A 20,517-nucleotide genomic window follows, 5' to 3' on the forward strand; every position below is an offset into this window, starting at 1 on the left:
CAATAATTGGTAGGTTGCTGGTATCGGGTACCAGACTAGTGGTACTAGATCCGTACGCAGTATCCCACGCTTAGGGCCGAACTGTTTTGCACTCGAAAAGAGTCATCATGCACTCCTCGCTTATAAAAAAATATGATGGAATTGCACCTCTGGGAGGTGGCTTTTTTGGAGTACCGATAACATCTCAAAGTCCTTCACAAATCATGTCCTAAATCTTTGGTAGTTCTCTCGTCTTCCTCTTCGACTTCATCGTCCTCATCTAACATGTATGTCTTCTCCCTCCTGCATTGCTCGCTCTAGCGTCGGCCTCTCTGCCCATATCTTGTCCACATCAGGCCTGCACATACACAACGCATGCTTCAACCGCGTTAAAGAAGAAGTCCTCCGTTCCAGCACAAAAGGCGGCAGAGACTCCAACGGACGGCAGCTTCTTATACATGTCATCCAACACGGGGAAAGCCTCTGAGTCAAAGCAGAAGTGTACAAGTGATCTCTATTGAAATGCCTTAAAATCATTCATCCACTGTATGCAGCGCACGTAAGGATTCAAGACGATCATAGGAAATGTAGAAGCTAGCGCTTCGGAGATGACAGGACCAGTAGTACACCAAGCAAGTACATAATCAAGCCGAACTGCACGAGTCCAGACAATCGAGATAACCTGAAGTAGCAGCCCCATGACTTCTCCATCGAGCATTCGAGACATTCTACAGAACAACTCTTCAGCATAAACTACCTCATAAAACCCGGTAGCAAACAGCATCCCAGGTTTGCACTAAAAATCTCAGCAGGGTCAAGGTTCATGACATACGCACAATATTAGATTCGTCTGTCTGGCTAACCAACCGACGAACGAAGGTTGTTTTACCCTGTCATATATCATTTGCGAGCTAATTAAGTCGAAAAAATTTGTCAAAATATAACCATTGCCTTTGAATGCAAAAATACAGGGGTTAAATTAACCGAAAATATGTCGTCATCAACGTGGAACATCATTCAAACTACAGGGACTAAACTCACGATCTGCCAGTACACCAATCTCCACCTCCGCATAGTAGTGGTGCCGACGCCATGGTGCACATCATCACCGTGATAGGAGCATATTTAGGCGACTTACTTAGCTTGTTTTCGTGCATCTATGTTGTTAATTCATAGTTGTTTTAGTAGTTTAAGCCATTTTCGTGTGTTTTTAGGTTCATATGGCTAAGGAAGCAAAAAGATGCATTTTGGAGCATTTTGGAGCAAAATTGGGCTTGGAATGGATAGCATATGATTGGAGCCAAAGTGTTGGACGAATTTGAAGGCCTTGTATTCATTTTGGACATAAAACAAAGGGCCTAGCCCATTCTCTCTTAAACCAACCCCAAGGTCATGCATTTCCTTCCAATTCCAAAGCCCACAATCACTTCAAAAGCCATGCAAAGAACCATCCATTCCATCAAAAACAATCCATCAATTCACATGCAAAACCACCATTAACACACATGCACCCAAACAAAGCCAACCTAGCTAACCCTACATGCATTCTTTATGCAACTCTTCATCATTCCACCATTCATTCTTTATTCCACAAACAAGTCACATGCATTTCCACCTTCCTACTTCATCATTTCACCACATTCTCCCTCTTTAACTCACTTCATTATTCATTCACTTTTCATTCATTCAATTCCACCCCACATGCACCCTTTATTCTTCATCATTGCAACCATGGCACATTTACACCAACAAAACAACTCACATGTCATGGCCTACTCATATTCTCATTTCCTTTCCAACATCTCACATGCATTTCCACCTTCCTACTTCATCATTTCACCACATTTTCCCTTTTATTTCCACATGCAATTCTTCATCATTGCAACCACAAACACCTTAAACAAATAGCCATATACATCTCCACTCCTCCTATAAATACCCTTGCATTCATTCATTCAAAAATCATCTCATTCACAACACAACACACCACAAACACTTCCCTAGCCGTGAGTTTCTCTCCCTTAGAATCCAAAAACCATCTTCCATTTCCACCAATCCTCATCCATTTCCATAATTCCCCAACACTTCCATCCCCCCAACCAACCTATCCTTAAACCTTGTGCTACAACAACGAGGAAGAGAAGAGTGCCTAAACGTTCATACAATTCAAGTTTTGAGTTGTTGGAATGTTTAGGTGTTTCTTTGATTTCAAAGTTTCATTTTAATTCTCTTTGTTTTGTACGTATGAGAAATGGAAGAAAAGAGTGCTTAAACGTTCATACAATTCAAGTTTTGAGTTGTTGGAATGTTTAGGTGTTTCTTTGATTTCAAAGTTATGAGGAACTAAACCCCCTTTAGCTAGGGGGTGATTCGAAACTATGTTTATGTTTGTAATATGATTTGATTACTTTTAATTACGTTTCATAAGTTATGAATTCAATTTGTTTAACTGTTTGATTGATAACCTATTTATGTATGTTTATTAAGAATGAACGCTTAATTTTCATGCATGAATTTGACGCTAGAATATAAGTGAGTTTCACGTAATAGTTATGAACTTATATTCACAAGTAGTGGAGGTTGCTTATAAACAATCGCGTTAAACATATTCTTGGCATAAGTTTCATGCAATCATAGTAACGAATGCCTCGTCAACACTTATAGTTTTCATGATGCTTAATGATTCTTGCTTGTATCTCTATTATGCAATTCATGTAGGGAACTTGTGAGGAATGCTTTGGATTGTCGTATGCAATCATCCAATTCATTAACTTAAGGAAAACTTGACGGTTAATTTAAGCGGACCTAATTAACCCGGGGCGTTGAGAATTCATGGTTTATTGAAAAGTAATTAGAAATCGTTTTGTATGCAAGTATAACATGTGTGGCGATGAACCCCTTAGCTAGCTTCCCATCCATTCATTTCCGTCAAATCCATATTCACAATTTGTTTTGTTTCCAAGTATTTATTTTAGATTCGTCCAAATCCAATTCCCCCCTATTTCGTTAAAATTTTAGTCTTAATCCATCTTATTTTGAATTTTGCATTCTTCGAGTTTCGTATAGTGTTTTAAACTTGTTTTTACGTTTTTGAAGTCAAATCCAAGTGGTTAAAAAGCCCTCCTAATCCCCGGTCCAGAACGATCCCTACTTATATCTATACTACAATTGTCAAAAAGAGGGTTTAATTTGTGTGCGTATAATTCTCGCATCACACCGCCACCATGAGGTCAAGGTTCTCCTTCATCTTACAAAATAGCAAAAGAATAGAAAGAAGAATTTATATCAAACTGCTTTATTTCTTGTAACCATATACAGTAAATAATACACATTTGCATCAACGCTTCTCTTTCTTTTTCTTTTCCCTGTTACAAACTTACAGTAAAAAACATATACTCTATCTGTTCAGTTTTGGAATCCACCACGAAAACAAGGTCTAACCTCAGGAGAAATCAAGTCTAGCTAAAAGAGAGAAGATTAATGGGAGAGCATCTGAAGAGAGGTCAACTTAGAGAGGCACTTGTCATGATCTTCCACGAATGCAGCAATAAGCAAATAGCACTGCACTTTCTTCTCCTGTTGCAGATTGTCCCAAGACTCCCAACAACAGAGGTCAGCTTCAACATATGAACCACCTTAAAGCCGCAGTCGCTTTTCCTGATCTTCAACGTATGCAGTAATCAACAAATGGCATTGAAGTTTCTTCTCGTGGAGGTTTAGCAACCTCAGGAATCCCAAACACATTCCAAAACCGAAGAGTCTCATCCGCGGCTGCAGTGGCCACAGCGCATCCATCTGGGCTCTGAAAGCATAAATAACACGGTTAGAAACTACAATATCAAGTTGTGACCTAGCCTTTTTCATTAACACCGTTCAACTTATCAAAAGTTAAAGTTTTCTGAAATTATTACCTGAGTCATAAAGAGAATTCTGGATGTATGGCCACAGAGCTCTGCCATCCTCACCATCGAAGGGTATTTCCAAAGGACCAGGTGATTCCGGCTAAAACCGTGAGAACTAAGCAATTCACGCTCATTCTTGCTCCACACCAGACCACACACTTGCGAGCCAGTTTCAACTGAGTTCAAGCACACGCCTGTGTGTGCATTCCAGAACTTAATGCACTGGTCACCTTCACCTCCACCAGAGGCCAGCAAATTCCCTTGGAATGGACACCAAGCAAGGGCCTTGACTGCTGCAGAATGGTTTTGAAGCCTGTGAAGCCACTGGTGTGATGAAGTTGAAGAGGTTGCCGACCTATCCCATATAAAGAGAAGATTGTCGTTCCCTCCACTAGCTAATTGTTGGCCCGACGCTGACCATTTCAATCCACAAACTTCCTGATGGTGACCGATGTAGGTTTCAACTATATGAGATCTCACTCTAAGGTCATTGTCGATTATTCTACTATCCCCACCACCTGTGGTAAGTATGTGCTTATTCCAGGCCAGTGAACCCACTCTTTGTTGGTGACCATCTCTCAACACTCGCAACTGCATAATGAGTAGTAAATTTAGCAACAAAGTTTTGTTTAACAGTAGAATAAGCAATAACAATGTTCTTACCAGTTTAACAGAGATGGAATCCCACAATTGAACATTGGAATTGTTCAAGCCAACAGCAACATGCTGCCCATCAGGAGCCCAACTGATGCTTGTAATGGGGCCAGCTTCGTCATCAACTGTGACAAGTTCTTCAACGGATGCATCAGAAGCACTCCATAGGTACACTGTGTTTCCTAGAGCAATTGCAAGAACATTATTGCTGCTCCAGTCGAGTACATTCAAGTATGAATCATCTACAATCCCAGGGGCATCCAGCGTCTTCTCTGAACCCTGCAAAATCATTTTGGAACAATAAGACAACGGTGTAACGCACACTACAACCAATGATTCAGACAAAATCCTAAGCAGAATTAAATTCCCTTATATGATCATCACTGCAACACACAAACTGCATGTTATCATCATTACACATGCAATACGAGCAGACTTACATTCCCTTATGTCTATCATTACCTATGTGAAACAATCTTAGAATCCAAGTAGACATTGTTTAGCAGAAGTCTGTAGACGGGGATGAGACTGTTGAATCACATATGACAACCTTAGAATCCAAGTAGAGTCACATATGACAATACTAATGCGATTATACCTGAGGAATCTGTCGACGGGGCTTGGCAGATTTGGCATTACGAGGAGGGGGTGAAAGTAGTCTCCTCGGAATGGCTTCAACTGGTGTTGGCGGCTTTTCCTTGAATGTCAGGATTCGCGGCCGGTTCATGTTAAACGTCTCATCCAGTAGCTTACGGTACGCGTCACTTGATGGAGAGCTTACAACCGAGTTCTCTTTGCCTTTTCTCCCTCCAGTGACCATGTAATTCGCGTAATCAAGGTCCAATGCCGCTCGATTCGGTATAAACCTGTCCAACTATGAATACCAAAAGACAAAATCAGAAAACGAAAACCCAAGACACATTAAGCCTCTGTTTGGTTTCCAATAAAATAAAGGTTCAAGAAAATTAGCTGGCCGCTTTTGAAAAACAAATCTCAGAATTCGGTTTTGTTTTCATTAAGCAATCAAAAACAAAGATTCGCCCAATTCTTGAAGAAGAAAAAAACCCTAAAATTGCAACGGTGCAGATAATTAACAGCAAACCCAGGTGAAATTCAAACGGGAAAAATATGTAAACCATAACAATTTGAAACAAATCAAAAGAACCCAGAAGGGAAAACCGCTTACATTTTCCCGATTGCGCTTTCTCGGAAGGAACTGTTCTTGCAGAGGGCTTCGGTACTTGATCTTTCGTGATGAATCCATAGGCGGAAACAGAAATTAACAAGAAAAAAGAAGAATAAAACCTGCAAATAACAAGATCAAATTAAATTCAAATAAACCCAACGCGAAAATCACAGAAAATAATATATAATCTGATACAGAAACTAAAAAATCGTAAAAAATAGAGAGCCTTGATCTTTTTGAGCGAGAATCGAAAGCAATGAGAAAGGTGATCAAATTATCGAACAGGTTTCCGTTGTGAAATTTTGAAGAGTTTCGAGTTCAACGGCTACGTTTTAAATAGGTTTCCGTTAACACCTTGCTTGACCAAAATACCCTTTGCGTGGTCCTTACTTCCGTGTTCAAACCCGAATATGACTCCTTGACAACTCCTACAATTTTCACGTTTTACCCTTGCACATTTTCGTAGTTTTTTTTTTTTTTCTAAGATAATATTAAATTTGCTATTACTACTTATTACTACAGTATAGTGGTACTCCTCTTCACTTGTAAGTGAGAGGTATTAGTTTCAATTCTCGTCAAAGGCGAATTTGAACCACATTATTGCTAGGCTAAGTCCACCTCCTACCCTCTTAGTGTAAATAATATTGTTTGTTCAAAAAAAAAAATATTAAATTTACTATGGTAGTTTAGGGTCCCTCTAGGGTAGCTTAATTTAATTTCAACGTTAAACCATAATGTTATAACATTCAACTATAATATACTATGTTAATAGTGTTATAATAATCACGTCATTTTTTTTGTTATTAACTTGAATCTTATTATAATTATGTAACGTTAGAGTTAATTTTGAACCATCATTGTGTATCCTAAATAATACTGTTAGCAAAGAGTCCACTACGTCTACAACCTTGTCATAATTTTGCATAATTATCTCCGATATCTTATTTTTAAAAAGGTATAATTATTATCTCCGATACCTTATTTTTAATAAGGTACCGTAGAATCTCCCTTTATTTTGAGAAAATGAATTAGCGAACTATCTTAATCCACTAAAATTAAATATTATTACGTCACTTTTATATAACTTAGAACCGTGGCTGCAATTGAAAATATTCATATGTATTTATAAACTTTCTAAACTCCAAAATACTGCAATTGAAAATATTCATATGTATTTATAAACTTTCTAAACTCCAAAATTTTGCAATTTAAGTTTATAAATTAGTGTCCAATTTGAGAGCAAGTTAAGAAAAAAAGATAAGAACTCAGAAAGAACTATTTATCCATAATGGTCTTTTGCATGTTATAATATACTTGTAATTTTTATTATGTTTTATTTTTTTAATACAAGCGGATTGTTTTTACTATGTTTTATTTTTTTTAATACAAGCGGATTGTTAATGTAATATCAACAATAGTAATTATAGGATTCTTAATTAAATCCTAATATTGAGGGATTCTTATAATATAACTGAGGTACGAGTTAGTGCTGATATTCTTGAATGCTTGTCCACTTGTCTTGTTTCTTTGAAATTAGCATTAGTTGCATTTCTCCCTTGAGTTCATTTTTGTATACCACTTCATTATTTGTTACAGGATGAGTTTTACTTAATTTACCCGCTTTACGAATCTCAAAAACTAGTTTCATTCAATGATACTAGCATATGAGCACACACAAAGTGTGAGAAAATTTATTATTTTTGTTTTTGAAATAGAAGGAAAGATGAGGAGAGATGAAGAGAGTGATAGAGAATGTGGGAGTGGGAAGATTTTTTTTCTTTTATTTTTATTTATATATATATTTATTTAATTAGAGATATGTTAGGATTAGATGTAGATGAGGCTTTGAAAAGAAAAAAAAAAACAAAATTTGGTTGTGTGAAATTACATTTCTACCCCATATTTCTTATTCATGTTCTGTTTTAATTAGAAAGTTAAACTGGTAATTTTATAGGGTTTTGATTGACAATGAGTGTTTTATTAATTAGTAGAGATATAATGTGATTCAATGGTATATAATGTGGTGGCGTGATAAGTTGTTCAAAGCAATGATTATAATTTAATCCAACAGTCATATGATTTTTAATAGAAATGATCTTTGAGAGAAAATCTAAAAAATAAACAGTTAGATCGTTGAGATACATTATTGAGTGAACTGTACAGGAGATCTCACTCCACAATATATATTTTCTTGCTGAAATGAAGTGTGGTCAGCTGGATTTTTTTTTTATTCAACATCTGTTTTCTTTATAGGCACACAAGTATATAGAGAAGTCTGCAAAGGAACTCCCTAAACAACACAACAATTGTTTTATTTTATATATGTGATACCATATTAATATTTTAGGAAGGCGACTGTTATTGCGGTTTTTCTGTTCAATATTGAGATCAGTTGGTCCGAAGAATTGCAAAACAATTCAAATCATCCAAATTAAAAGACAACATTCATAGTTTTCTTTGATAAACGTAAAATATAGTGATATAGCTAGTCCAATCTAGTCTAATCTAATCCTCCATATCAAACTCGGCCTTTAATTAGGTAATATTTAACTTTCCGGCAAGCAACAGAAGATTGAAAAGATGTGAATATCCAATCAATATCTTATTCAACTGAGGCAATAAAATGTGTAAACTTCATACATATACTGCTTCGAAAATAAGAGAGGAAGCTAAGCTAAAGAAACTTCGTTACATGTTAAGCAATCAATCTAACAAAGTTACCGGAAATTATCATCTCGAACTCTCTCATGGTTTTGAAGGGATCGTCAATGTCGACATTCTTTTCCATCTCAATGAGGGCAAGCCGAGCAGCTTCTCTCTCTCTTTGGCGATTCTTCTTTATCAATTCATTGGCTCTGGCAACTTCAGCGGCTCTATACTTCTCAATCACCGCAGCGGGGGTTTCAGGGCGTTGCGCTTTAAGAATGGTGACTGCGAACCGAGATTTCAACATGGCCACCCGAACCGCCTCAGATGTTGTGGTGCCATGCTCATGATGATCACATAGAGGAAGAGGAGGTAGCACTGTCACGGGTGACTCACAGCTCAAGTAGCCATCCGATTTATCGGATGAAATCTGATCACAAATCACAGGAAGAGGAGTGGACAGCCTCTTCTGCTTCTTTGCCCTATTCGTTTCCTGGCCCATAATCTCAACTCTCTCGCGATCGTCGGCTGGCGGAGCAGAGCGTTTCTTTGAGTTATTCACAGAAGCTACCCGAGGGGATTCGGGTTTGGAGACCACTTTCGTCGAACGGAAAGAAGAGGAATCGTTAGTAGCCTTCTTGAAAGCATTCAGATTGCGAGTGGTTTCCGCTGCAGGTTTGTGCTGATCAGATGAGAGGATTTCGTCAAGCCACTTTCTAGTTTTACGCGAGTGTTTCATAGTTGGTGACAAAAAATTCAAGAGAGAACGAAGAAGGAAATCGCAGTGCGGACGAGTAAAGGTAGAGGGAGTGGATGGTGCAGAGTAAGAAATAGAAACCCTAGCTAACCGCTAATATACTGCCCAAATAAAACTCTCCCGGCCCAAGCCAACCTTGCTTCCCAAGAAACTAGATATAATCCAACTCTGTTTGGGAAAACTAACGCTATTTAATCTTATTTTTTGTAAGATGGTCATTGATATTTTGATATGGAGAACAACCGACTAATATTTTTATATGTTGGTCTCAGTTTGAGTGAAGTACTAATTTTCATTCCACTACAATTAATCACGAGATTTGTTAGATTATTTTCTTTTTCTTTAAATTTGTTTGTAACTGTAGGATATTTCTACTTTCCTTGAAAAGTGTGGTTTCTTGATTTCTCATGTATACTTTTCTCATAATAACGAGGTTACACTAGGAATGCAAATTATGGATAGAATTGGAAATCACGTTAATCAAATAAGATTAAGAATATTACAAAAATAATTAAGGAGTGCACGTGGCTTGTTTAGTTGGTCAAGAGCATTTGCCCTTGCACCCGACGTCCCGTGCTCAAATTACCGTCCTCGTAGTTTAATGTAAATTATCCTAGGCGATCCAGTGTTCAAACTTCTGTTTTCATTTTAGGCACATAAGTACATAGACAAATCTGCAAGGACTCCCTAAACAACACAACGATTGTTTCATATTATATTTTTATATATTTGTGATACCATATTAATATTTTTAGGAAGGTGACTGTTCGTGCGATTTTTCTTCAATAGTAAGATCAGCTGGTCCGAATGATTGCAAAACAATTCATATCCTCCAAATTGAAAGACAATATTCATATATAGTCTTCTTTGATAAACGTAAAATATAGCGATATAACTAGTCCGAACTAATCCTCCATATCAAACACGGCCTTTAATTAAGTAATATTTAACTTTTCGGCAAGCAACAGGAGATTGAAAAGATGTGAATATCCAATCAATATCTTATTCAATGAGGCCATAAAATGCGTAAACTTCATACATATCCACAAACTGCTTCGAAAATAAGAGAGGATGCTAAGCTAAAGAAACTTCATTACGTGTTAATATATGAATCTAACAAGTGTTATTGGAAATTATCATCTCAAACTCTTTCATGGTTTTGAAAGGATCGTCAATGTCGACATTCTTTTCCATCTCAATGAGGGCAAGCCAAGCGGCTTCTCTGTCTCTTTGTCGATTCTTCTTTATCAATTCATTGGCTTTGGCAAGTTCAGCGGCTCTATACTTCTCAATCACGACAGCGGGGGTTTCAGGGCCTTGCGCTTTAAGAATGGTGACTGCGAACCGAGATTTCAGCATGGCCACCCGAGCCGCCTCAGATGTTGTGGTGCCATGCTCATGATGATCACAAAGAGGAAGAGGAGGTAGCACTGTCACCGGTGACTCGCAGCTCAAGTAGCCACCCGATTTATCCAATGAAATCTCACAAGTCACAGGGAGAGGAGCGCACAGCCTCTTCTGCTTCTTTGCCCTATTCATGTCCTGGCCAATAATCTCAACTCTCTCGCGATCGTCGGCCGGTGTAGCGCAGTGTTTCTTTGAGTTATTCAAAGTAACTACCGGCGGGTATTCGGGTTTGGAGACCAGTAGTTTCGTCAAACGGGAAGAAGAGGAATCGTGAGCAGCCTTCTTGAAAGCATTCAGATTGCGAGTGGTTTCCGCTGCAGGTTTTTGCTGATCAGATGAGAGGATTTCGTCAAGCCACTTTCTAGTTTTACAAGAGTATTTCATGTTTGGTGACAAAAAATTCAAGAGAGAACGAAGAAGGAAAGCGCAGTGCGGACGAGTAAAGGTCGAGGGAATGGATGTGATGCAGAGTGAGAAATAGAAACCCTAGTTAACCGCTAATATATATATAAGTTATAATATGTGGTATACTGCCCAAATAAAACTCTCCCGAGCCAACCTTGCTTCCCAAGAAACTAGATAATCCAACTCTGTTTGGGAAAACTAACGCTATTTAATCATATTTTTTGTAAGATGATCATTGATATTTTGATATGGAGAACAACCGAGTACTATTTTGATATATTTGTCTCAGTTTGAGTGAAGTTCTAATTTTCATTCCATTACAATTAATCACGAGATTTGTTGGATTATTTTCTTTTTCTTTAAATTTGTTTGAAAATAGTATTTCTGGTTTTCGTTGAAAATTGTGGTTTCTTGATTTCTCATGTATACTTTTCTCATATATAATTTTCTCATAATAACGAGGTTACACTAGAAATGCAAATTATAGATAGAATTGGAAATCACATTAATCAAATAAGATTATTGATATTACAAAAATAATGAAAGAGTGCAAGTCGTTTGTTGTTCAGTTGGTTAAGAGCATTTATTTTACACCTGGTATTAGTTTGGCAAGAAAAAGATATAGGTGTAAAAATACATAAATTGGTAATTAAGAGAAAAATAAGTCCAAAGCATAAACTAAAAATTACGCCGTAGTTTTACCCTAAAAAAGTAACTACAATCAGCCACAAGATTAGAGTGGTCTCTCATTTATAATTTTTGGCTAATAAAATTAGAAAAATGTTACAACTTTGCACTAGTTTTTGAGCTTTAATAAATGACAAGTGCTATTTTTTACACAAAACGCAATAATTTATCTTATGGACAAAAGTCAAGATATTTAAAGCCTTTGAAATCATATATTTTTTTTCTTATTTAATTTATAGCCAAAAGCATTAAAGGTCTTTTTTGTTTTGGAAAAAAGCGATACAGTAAAACCTTTGTGAACAATTTTATGATTTTATGAAGGTTATTACTTAATAGTGCTACTAAGCCCAGCTCAATGTCTTATCACTTTATCTATTTTAAAATAATACTTTTATTGACAAATTTATTCTTGTATAAAATGATCTTCAAAGACTTAAAAACTAACCGATTATATCTTGCCACAAACCCCTTCACCTCCACAATTAGGATAAATCATTAGATAATTTAGTATTACCACATCAGCACATAACTTCCACTCAAAATTTAACGCATATACAATCATTATACAGCTGGACTTAAAACTTATTTAACATAAAAATGAAAATTAAAAAATTAAAAAAAACTTGAAGAACCCCATAACCACCACCCTCCTTGACCTCAGCCTCCACAACTTCACCCTATTTTAATTTCCTACCTCACTGCTTCAACCCCAAACACTACTGTTTCTTCCTCCTTCCCTCTTTTTCTCTTCTCCCTCTCTCTTATGCATTGGCTTTCTCACTGATCGTCTCGCTCGCCATGGTTGAGACCTTCGTCAAATTCGTCGAGGCTGTGCTCGGACGGCAAGCCCATCTCATCCACTGATCTCCTCTGCAGTCCTCCAAAGACTCGATCAAATGGGGACTCGAGAACCATCTCCTGATTCCCAAAACACACCGTTGAGGCCGACCGAGGATTTTGCGCGAGGAGGGCGCTGGGTGTGTTTTTGGAGGGGGGAGGGGGCGTTTAGGCTGAGGTTTGGGTGTGTTGATAATGATGGTTCTGGGAAATTTTTGGGGAGTGGACTACTGTGATATTTGGAGTTGGAGTTGTTGGGCATATTTGTTTAATGATAATTTTCATTTTTGTTAAATTATAATAAATTTTTTAAAGCAAAGAAAATTGGAAGAAGAAATATATAGGGCTATTTTGGGAATAATGGTGGGTGGGGAAAGAGTTTATGTGTGTTTTGTCTTTTTATGGTGGGTTTGAATATAAGGTGAGTGGGGAAATAAGACACTGGGTGGGTATAACACCACTCTTGCTTAATAGAGGTGTAGTTAAAAAAAATTATTTATTGACTTATTTATCCTTAATGAATGTTGTATTTTTCTTTGGGTGCCAAATATCTTATTTCTTGCATATTTCTATACTCATTGACAATTATGAATTCAAATATTTTGCACCCATTTTGTGTGTGATCTCTCTGTGACATCTAACATTGATTAACACATGTTAATAAACTTAACCCTTCTTAAATTTGTTATTATGAACTTAGCCTATGTTAATCAATGATAAAGTTCACAGAGAAGTCACACGCAAAATGAGTGCAGAAGATTTAATCTTGACAACTATAATTATGTGGAGACGTATTTCCTAAAGATAGGACCAAGAAAAATTTCAACTTATTACAATATAGAGTTTGTTCTAATACATAACCAGTCAAATTTTTATAACATTAAAGAGATTATTTCATATAAAGTATCAGTACAGAAAAGTTTTCCTATATATAGCATTTGAAAAATAAACCAAATATAGAGGTTGCTAGCACTTCCCAAACAAATATAAACCCCTTTGAGGTCTTGTGTTCACTTTCACACACACACTCTAGTAAAAAAACATAGGTGTTAGGCAGGCTTGACGCATGCAAAACGGGGCAGACTCAACTCACATAGACCGAGGCGAACCATGGCATGCAAAACAAGGCGGAGCCCTGCTCATAGAAATGGGGCGAGCTTCTGACAAGCAAAATGAGGTAAACTTCGTGCATGGAAAACGAGATAGGATACGTCGCACAAATCGAAGCTAGCCCTGCGCACAGAAAACGATGCTGGCTCTGTGCACGCCAAAACAACGCAGGCTCTGTGGACGCAAAAAGGGGTGGACTTTTGATATGCAAAACGATGTAGACACCTCACATGCAGAATGAGGTGAACCCAGGCACACAAGATGAAGCGAGCTCTATGCACACAAAACGAGGCGAACTCCCTAGTGCTTAGAAAACGAGTTGGGCTCTACGTACGAAAAAAATATAATTTGAAGAACATGAATATGATAGTAGTAAGAAAAATAAAAGAAAAATTAACAAAGTCACGCATGACTTTTTGGCACCCCAAGAATTTGAATTTTTTTGTTAATTTTTCTTTTATTTCTCTTACCACTATCATATTCATATTCTTCAAAATATATTTTTCTATGCAAAATCTATTATAATTCGTATTTAAACACTTGTAATCAACGATTTCAAAATCGAAATTTAAAAATACTTGAACTATTTTTTTGTTAATTTTTCTTTTATCTAAATCTAATATATATATATATATATATATATATATATATATTAATAGAAGCTTCTTTGTCCAAAATAGGGTAAAAGACTATTTAACAAAACAAAATTTTGCTATTTTTTGTTTACACCTCATCTACAAACGACAGGTGATTTTAACATCTTTAATTTTTATTAAAATATACATTAAAAAAGATGAACTATGCATTTTAACATCTCTATATTTTTCACTTATACTTATTACTTTTGGGCTTAAATATTCTACTAAATATACACTTGTTGGTCAATAAATTGTAAATCCACTTCCAAATACATTATAAAGATTTTCTTAATGCTCATGAAAAAAATTTCGAGAAAATAAAAAATTTCATTTTTTTACAAAAAAAACGTGAATGTAACACTCACGGTTTTCTGTCAGTTTTGAAAATTCGTATATAAATCACCATTCAATTTTTTCATTTTCGCCTTTGCCTCATTGTGAAATTTTAAAAATTAAGGTGAGGCTTTCATTTGAGATTCTTGAGTGTAGAACCCAATTTGACAATGTTATGAGCCTCACTATTATATTTTTCACTTTTTTTTTTTAGTTTTCGGGTTAAATATTCTACTAAATATACATTTGTTGCTCAATAAACTATAAAACTAATTCCATTCCTTAAATAGTTTAACTTAATGCTCAGGAAAAATATTTTGCGAAAATAAAAAATTGCATTTTTGTCAAAAACAAGGTTCTAAACATATCTAGGTTCTAGTCGGGGGTGGGCTAAGGCCTAATGCCTAGGCGGATTTAAATAGATTTATTATAAATTGAATAAATAAGTGTTTATTTATACGTAAAAAAAACACATAATTGTATTTATATACATAAATTGCAAAATAAAATGACATATAAATTATTAAGTATTAGAATGACACACCCCGGGCCGACCCATCATGGGAGTTCTTGTGTGAGTTCCCAGAAACAAAACCGTGAGGGTGTGGTCAGGGCCCAAAGCGGACAATATCGTGCTACAGTAGTGGTGCGGGCCCGGGATGTGGTGGACCCCGGGCTAGGATGTGACATAGAACATATTGAAAACATGAGGAACAAGTATAAAATGGTGTTCACCCAAGTATTTAACAAGTCTTTTACATTTTATTTTTAATAAAATGCAAAATGAGAACCTTAATTTTCTGTTTAGGTGAGAGTCGAGACCTAGGTGAGGTGGGTTGAGGCGGCCTAGGCGGGCGAGGCGGACGCCGAAGTGGGTCTAGGCGCATTTTCTTAGTTTTTAAACACCTAAAAACTAACTGAGACAATGACTAACTGCCTATCGTCTAGGTGGAGACCTAAGCACTGTTAGACAAGAATTTTTTGAACAGTGCACTCCACCAGCTCACCCCCTAATTTCCACTTATTTCCTGCGCATGCTTAATTTTAAATAGTGGATGGTCAAACCTGTGATTCTAAGGTTTCTCTTTTACAATTTGTGTATGAAAAGAATCAGTCAAATTCAAACTTGTCAATAATATTATGGTTTGAATTTCAGAATGGCGAATTCGCAGTTAATTTATTATCTATTTTTTAGTGTCAATATATCATTATATCAGGATAACTTAATTTCAACAATTTTAAAACTTAAAAATATAGTTAAAAAAAAAAAAAAAAAAAAAAGAGAGAGAAGTTAAAACTAAACTTGAGATTTCTAATTCTGCTATTAAAATTTTGAGAATTTTAACGAAAAGTTTCCAATATTGTTCATTTTAACGAAAACCAACATTTTTACACTAAAATGTCAATCATAGTACTATTCACTTTACCCTTTATTTTGTCGTTATCATTAAAATTCAAAGTTTTCAAGTCTTTTTTATTAGTTTTCCTTAAAAAATTTTATATGAACCTAAACACTTATGAATTTGAATATTCCGAAAAATATAATGAAAATTAAAGTGCATCCAAAGATTCTGAAAGTTCCGAGATTTTTATCCAAATTTTACTAATAAACAAGATTTCAAAATTTTCAAATTTTTTTAGTTATTTATATGTTTACTGCAAATGGTCCTTGATGTTTTGAAAACTCACAACTTTCATCATTTATTTTCGAATTTGATCCTCCAATGTTTACTCTCATCGATCACATGGTGCCACGTAGGTTAACATAACACAATCGGAAGGAACAAATTGATGTCTAGGAGAAAACATGGAAAACCAATTTGATCGAACATGCAAATGTCCCTTTAACCACAGTAGTAGAAAGATGTTGAGCCCTTACATAACGACGTGGGTTCAAACTCCGTCGATGACTAATCTAACATCTAATGTAACAAATTCTATCGTTTGACAAAAAAATAAGATCGATTTAACAGATAAAATATATGAAATCCGAATAATATTCTACAAATTTCCGAGGGTACTCCGCTTCCAAAGGTTCCTCAAAATCCAAAATTTCCGAATTTGAAAATTGCGATCCGATCTTATCTAAAAAATTCGGAATGGAAATTGAAACCTCGTTTCCGATAGAATTCGTCGAAAATCCACCTCTATGCCTGTCTCTGTTTTACTCTATCCAAGGAAGTAAGACATAGGTTCAAACCTCAGATTTAGTCTCAGTTGGGTCTAGGATCGTATCGGAACCCGCTATATTCAAGTTCGACATTTCTTTTTTCAACATACCTTACCTTGATTATAGCGGGTTATACATTCCAATTCAATCTTAGAGCGCAGCATTTTTTTTATCTCTCTGCCAAAATGCATAAAACTATCAAAAGAAGAAAGTACCAAGCAAAAGACTCAGGGATGCTTTTCTACCGAAAGGTTATCCCCCAACAAGGAACACTGTAGCATCAACACCAACATCAAATCCACGCACAATGTTTCGTCTTCTTTTTTAATTTTATTCATTGAAATACTTTGCTCACCTAGGGGAAGAAGAAACAAACTGTCTGGGTAAACTAAAAAGATCCTCTCCTTCGAATGGCGAAGTCCACTCTCGGGAGGCCGCGGCTGATGCTTCACCATTAGCAGCTCCATCCTGCAGTCCCACAAAGGAGATGCCGTTCATGTTAGAGGAAGCCGCTCTCATTCCAGGCTGTGCACCCATACCAGTAGGTTTTGGATCATAAAAGTTGGGATTGCTCTTCATGACAGAAGGCAGTCCTGTCCACAGCCCGTTGGGCCTTGGCACAGACAAACCTCTATCCAAACTCCAGTCAATGTTGGTGTAATCTATTTGTCCAGATGAGCCGCCACCTGCGTTCCAGTCTGCCGGAGAAGCTGCCCCTGATGAACCAACTGAACCCAACCCTGAGAAAAGTCCAAGGGAGGAAGCGGCAGCAAGGGTCGGAGATGCACCTGCCCTACTCCATAGATTATTCCCTCGGCTTGTTCCAGGGGATTCAGTTGGGCTGCTTCCAGGAACAAAATGCTGCTGCTGTTGCTGTTGATACTGAAACTGGTGGTACATCTGATTTGAACTCAAATTACTAGGGCTTGGGCTTCTATTGCTAGGCATGTGGGGCACATAACCACTGGCCCTCATAATCTCGACACTAGTAGAAGGATACCAATTGGCAGCGGATCCAGCAGGCGATGAGCTCATACTGGTGGCAGGGACCTGCTTTATATTGACAGATTGAGGGCGCTGCATCATTATAACCGGTTCCCTTACTGTTCCAGGCTGAAGGTTCTTCAACTCACCCCCTACAGCTACATAACGAGTTTCTGTCTTGACTGGCGGAGTTAAGACCTGCAAAGGTGATGCCAAAGAATAGGAAACTGAAGGATTCGATCCCGAATTTGTCAACCTTCTCTCAGCCAGAACTGGTGTCGGTTGGGGTTTCGCCCACTCCAACTTTGGCTGTCCTCTCTTCAGAGGCTGCAGATTTTTGCTTGCAGATTCTAAAGACCCTCCAACTGCAGCTGCTTGCTTTGTGTAATTAAAGTCCTTGTCATCCCTTCTTTGTTGTATAGTTGGAGGAGGATTAGGTTTTGTTTGTGGCCTCAAGTTATGGCTAACAGCAACGGGAAGCTTGCCATTAGTACCAGATGGAGGATCACCAGTTTCTTCAGGCTTAGTTGATACAGAGGGTGATTCTTGCTTTGATGCTCTTAAGCTTTCAGCAGCCTTCTGAAGATCACCCTCACAGGCTACAATAGCTCTTTCAACCTCCTGCTTTGAGCAATTGAACCGAGTTTCCAAACCAGCAATCCGCTCAAGTTCTTCTGATATGTCAATTTTCAAATTATCCCCACCAAAGTTTTGATCCCTTGGCTTATCTGTATCTTCACCACCTTCAAAAAGCCATGCTACTGATTCCTCTACTCTGCCTTCATTCAGTATGAGAGCCATGGTTGCCCGTTCTTGTGAAAACCCCATTGCCACAAGCTGTTGAGCAAGTGCCTCAAGCTTTCTTGACATGAGATAACCACTGCATCGTTCATGCAACTCCTGAGCTCGCCGCTCTTTCTGTCGCTGATGCTTCCTCTCATTCTTCTGACGGATTTTCTCTCGCTTGTCATTGTCAGCTCCTGGCACTGCTTCCTGCTTGGTAGGAGGATTAGATGTCTTATCTTTATGGTCTTCCGACTCACCTGACCAGCTACCGTTATTGGAAACAGAATCATACTCCACTCCGGTAGCAACCGAGCCCCCAGAATGGTCATCTGTTTCATCTATGTTGCGGAAACGACCGTTACTGTGAAGAGGCGACACAGAAGATGTTGATGATAATTCAAGGGCATGGAATGTTCCTAAAAGTGGATTGTATGCACTAGCTGGGATCCCACTACCTGCATTAGCAGGCCCCGTCGAAGGCTTTATAGGTGTCTGGGTTTCTTTCCCAGCCTTCTTGTCCTTGGACTTAGATCTGGATGATGCTGGAGACATCTCCTCGAAACTTGGAAGCAAGCAAGCAAGCAAAACAATTCCTACAGCGCTTCAGATATAGAATTCATGCGTTCAGTACAAACGAAATTGTATCTCGCCACATGTTGTTTCTAACAAATTGTTTTGCGAAAGCAGCATTTCGATACGAAACAAAGTAACCCATCACACATATAATCAAAGAATTGCAAACTTTAGAGTTCCAGTTACACTTTCTCAAACATTTAAGCAAAATTCCTACCAAACCCACATTTTCTTGGCAAAATTCAAGAACATTAATAAATTGGGTGCAAGAACCGAATCAAACCAATCAAATCCACGGTCAATTTGAATTGGCATAGAACAAATCACGAATTAAACGGTTCAAATCTTAAACAAAATCCAACCCAAAACACCCAACTAAGTCAAATTTCCATTTATCGAACCAAACAATTGCAAACCCAAATCAGAGAACACCCCAGGCAATTCAATCACAACAACAATTGAAACAAAAACAACAATTGAAATTCGTAAAATAGGAATTCAAAACAAATGTAACAAAGAACAAGAATTGCAATTCGTAAACATTCAATCACAACAACAAACGACGGCAATTGAAGAACCAAAAGAAGAGGGCGGTGGGAATCGATTCGGGGAGCGTACCTCTCTGCGTTAGGTGATCGCCGTCGATCTCAAGAGGCGGTGGAAATCGGGTTTCTGGGTTGGAATGCAAGAATCTGACGCAATTGTGTTCAACGATTAAGGCGAATCAGAGGCCCGGAGGAGGGGGCGGGGTGGTGGGAGAGAGAGAGGGCGCAGCGGTTTGGGCGATGAGTTGGGGGCTTAGGGTTCGGAATTTTAATTTTTAATTTTAAATGTTTTTCGATTTTCTGGTTTTTGGGTCAAGAGAAAATAGTTAGGGTAAAAAGGATCGGGAGACTTTTAAGCATTGGGGGAATGATTTGGTGTTTGGGTGCCACAGCGACCACCACACCGGTTTCGGAGAATTTTTTATTTTTTATTTTTTTTCCATTTTAAATAACAAACTATTTGGTATTTCTATTTTTATTTTGTTACAACAAACTTTTTAAGTATTTTTTACCCAAACAACCTTTTTCCGCAGATATTATTTTAGCTCGATCTTCCCAAAAATAAACAAAACTAGAATCACATTTATATCTTGATTATATTGGATTAATTATTGGGAGTTTTAACTAAAAACCCACAATACTGTTCACTTTAACGAAAAACCACATTTTTACACTAAAATGTCAAACCTGGTACTATTCACTTTACTCTTTATTTTGTCATTATCATTAAAATTCAAAATTTTCAAGTAATTTTCATTAATTTTCCTTCAATTATTTTGGCCAATTGGACATGTTTTAATTAAATATGTTTTGAGCTTTATTTAATTAAAAGAATCGGAGTAACAAGTTCAAGAGGGCAAATGAAGAAGGGCTTGGCGCGTGGGATAAAGCCCATGGCGTCAGAACCTTGCTATGGTG

The 20,517-nt window shown here is 37.3% G+C and overlaps 3 protein-coding genes across 4 annotated transcripts; all 3 read right to left on the bottom strand.

The window, feature by feature from the left end:
* Positions 1-3,243: 3,243 nt before the first annotated feature.
* On the bottom strand, positions 3,244-6,029 carry LOC103962590 (cell division cycle 20.1, cofactor of APC complex-like). Its single transcript, XM_009375323.3, has 5 exons — positions 5,722-6,029; positions 5,134-5,409; positions 4,545-4,814; positions 3,891-4,472; positions 3,244-3,781 (listed from the first exon to the last, which is right to left on the bottom strand). The coding sequence occupies exons 1-5, from the start codon at positions 5,797-5,799 to the stop codon at positions 3,644-3,646; spliced, it is 1,344 nt and encodes a 447-aa protein (XP_009373598.2). The 5' UTR covers positions 5,800-6,029; the 3' UTR covers positions 3,244-3,643.
* A 2,387-nt stretch (positions 6,030-8,416) lies between these two features.
* On the bottom strand, positions 8,417-9,106 carry LOC103962614. The gene has a single exon (XM_009375351.2). It carries the CDS (start codon positions 9,104-9,106, stop codon positions 8,417-8,419), a length of 690 nt encoding a protein of 229 aa, XP_009373626.2.
* Positions 9,107-16,923: 7,817 nt separating this feature from the next.
* LOC103962591 lies at positions 16,924-19,848 on the bottom strand. 2 transcript variants are annotated; one of them, XM_009375324.3, is made up of 2 exons: positions 19,673-19,848; positions 16,924-19,074 (listed from the first exon to the last, which is right to left on the bottom strand). In XM_009375324.3, exon 2 carries the CDS (start codon positions 19,031-19,033, stop codon positions 17,063-17,065), a length of 1,971 nt encoding a protein of 656 aa, XP_009373599.1. In that variant the 5' UTR covers positions 19,034-19,074; positions 19,673-19,848; the 3' UTR covers positions 16,924-17,062. The 2 variants fall into 2 exon arrangements, with proteins under 2 accessions (XP_009373599.1, XP_018506759.1); XM_018651243.2 differs by having other exon boundaries at positions 16,924-19,082.
* Between the last annotated feature and the right edge of the window lie 669 nt (positions 19,849-20,517).

The sequence above is a fragment of a genome, unplaced genomic scaffold (assembly GCF_019419815.1).
Source record: "Pyrus x bretschneideri cultivar Hongxiangsu unplaced genomic scaffold, Pyrus_bretschneideri_v1 Contig14, whole genome shotgun sequence".
Lineage (NCBI taxonomy): Eukaryota > Viridiplantae > Streptophyta > Magnoliopsida > Rosales > Rosaceae > Pyrus > Pyrus x bretschneideri.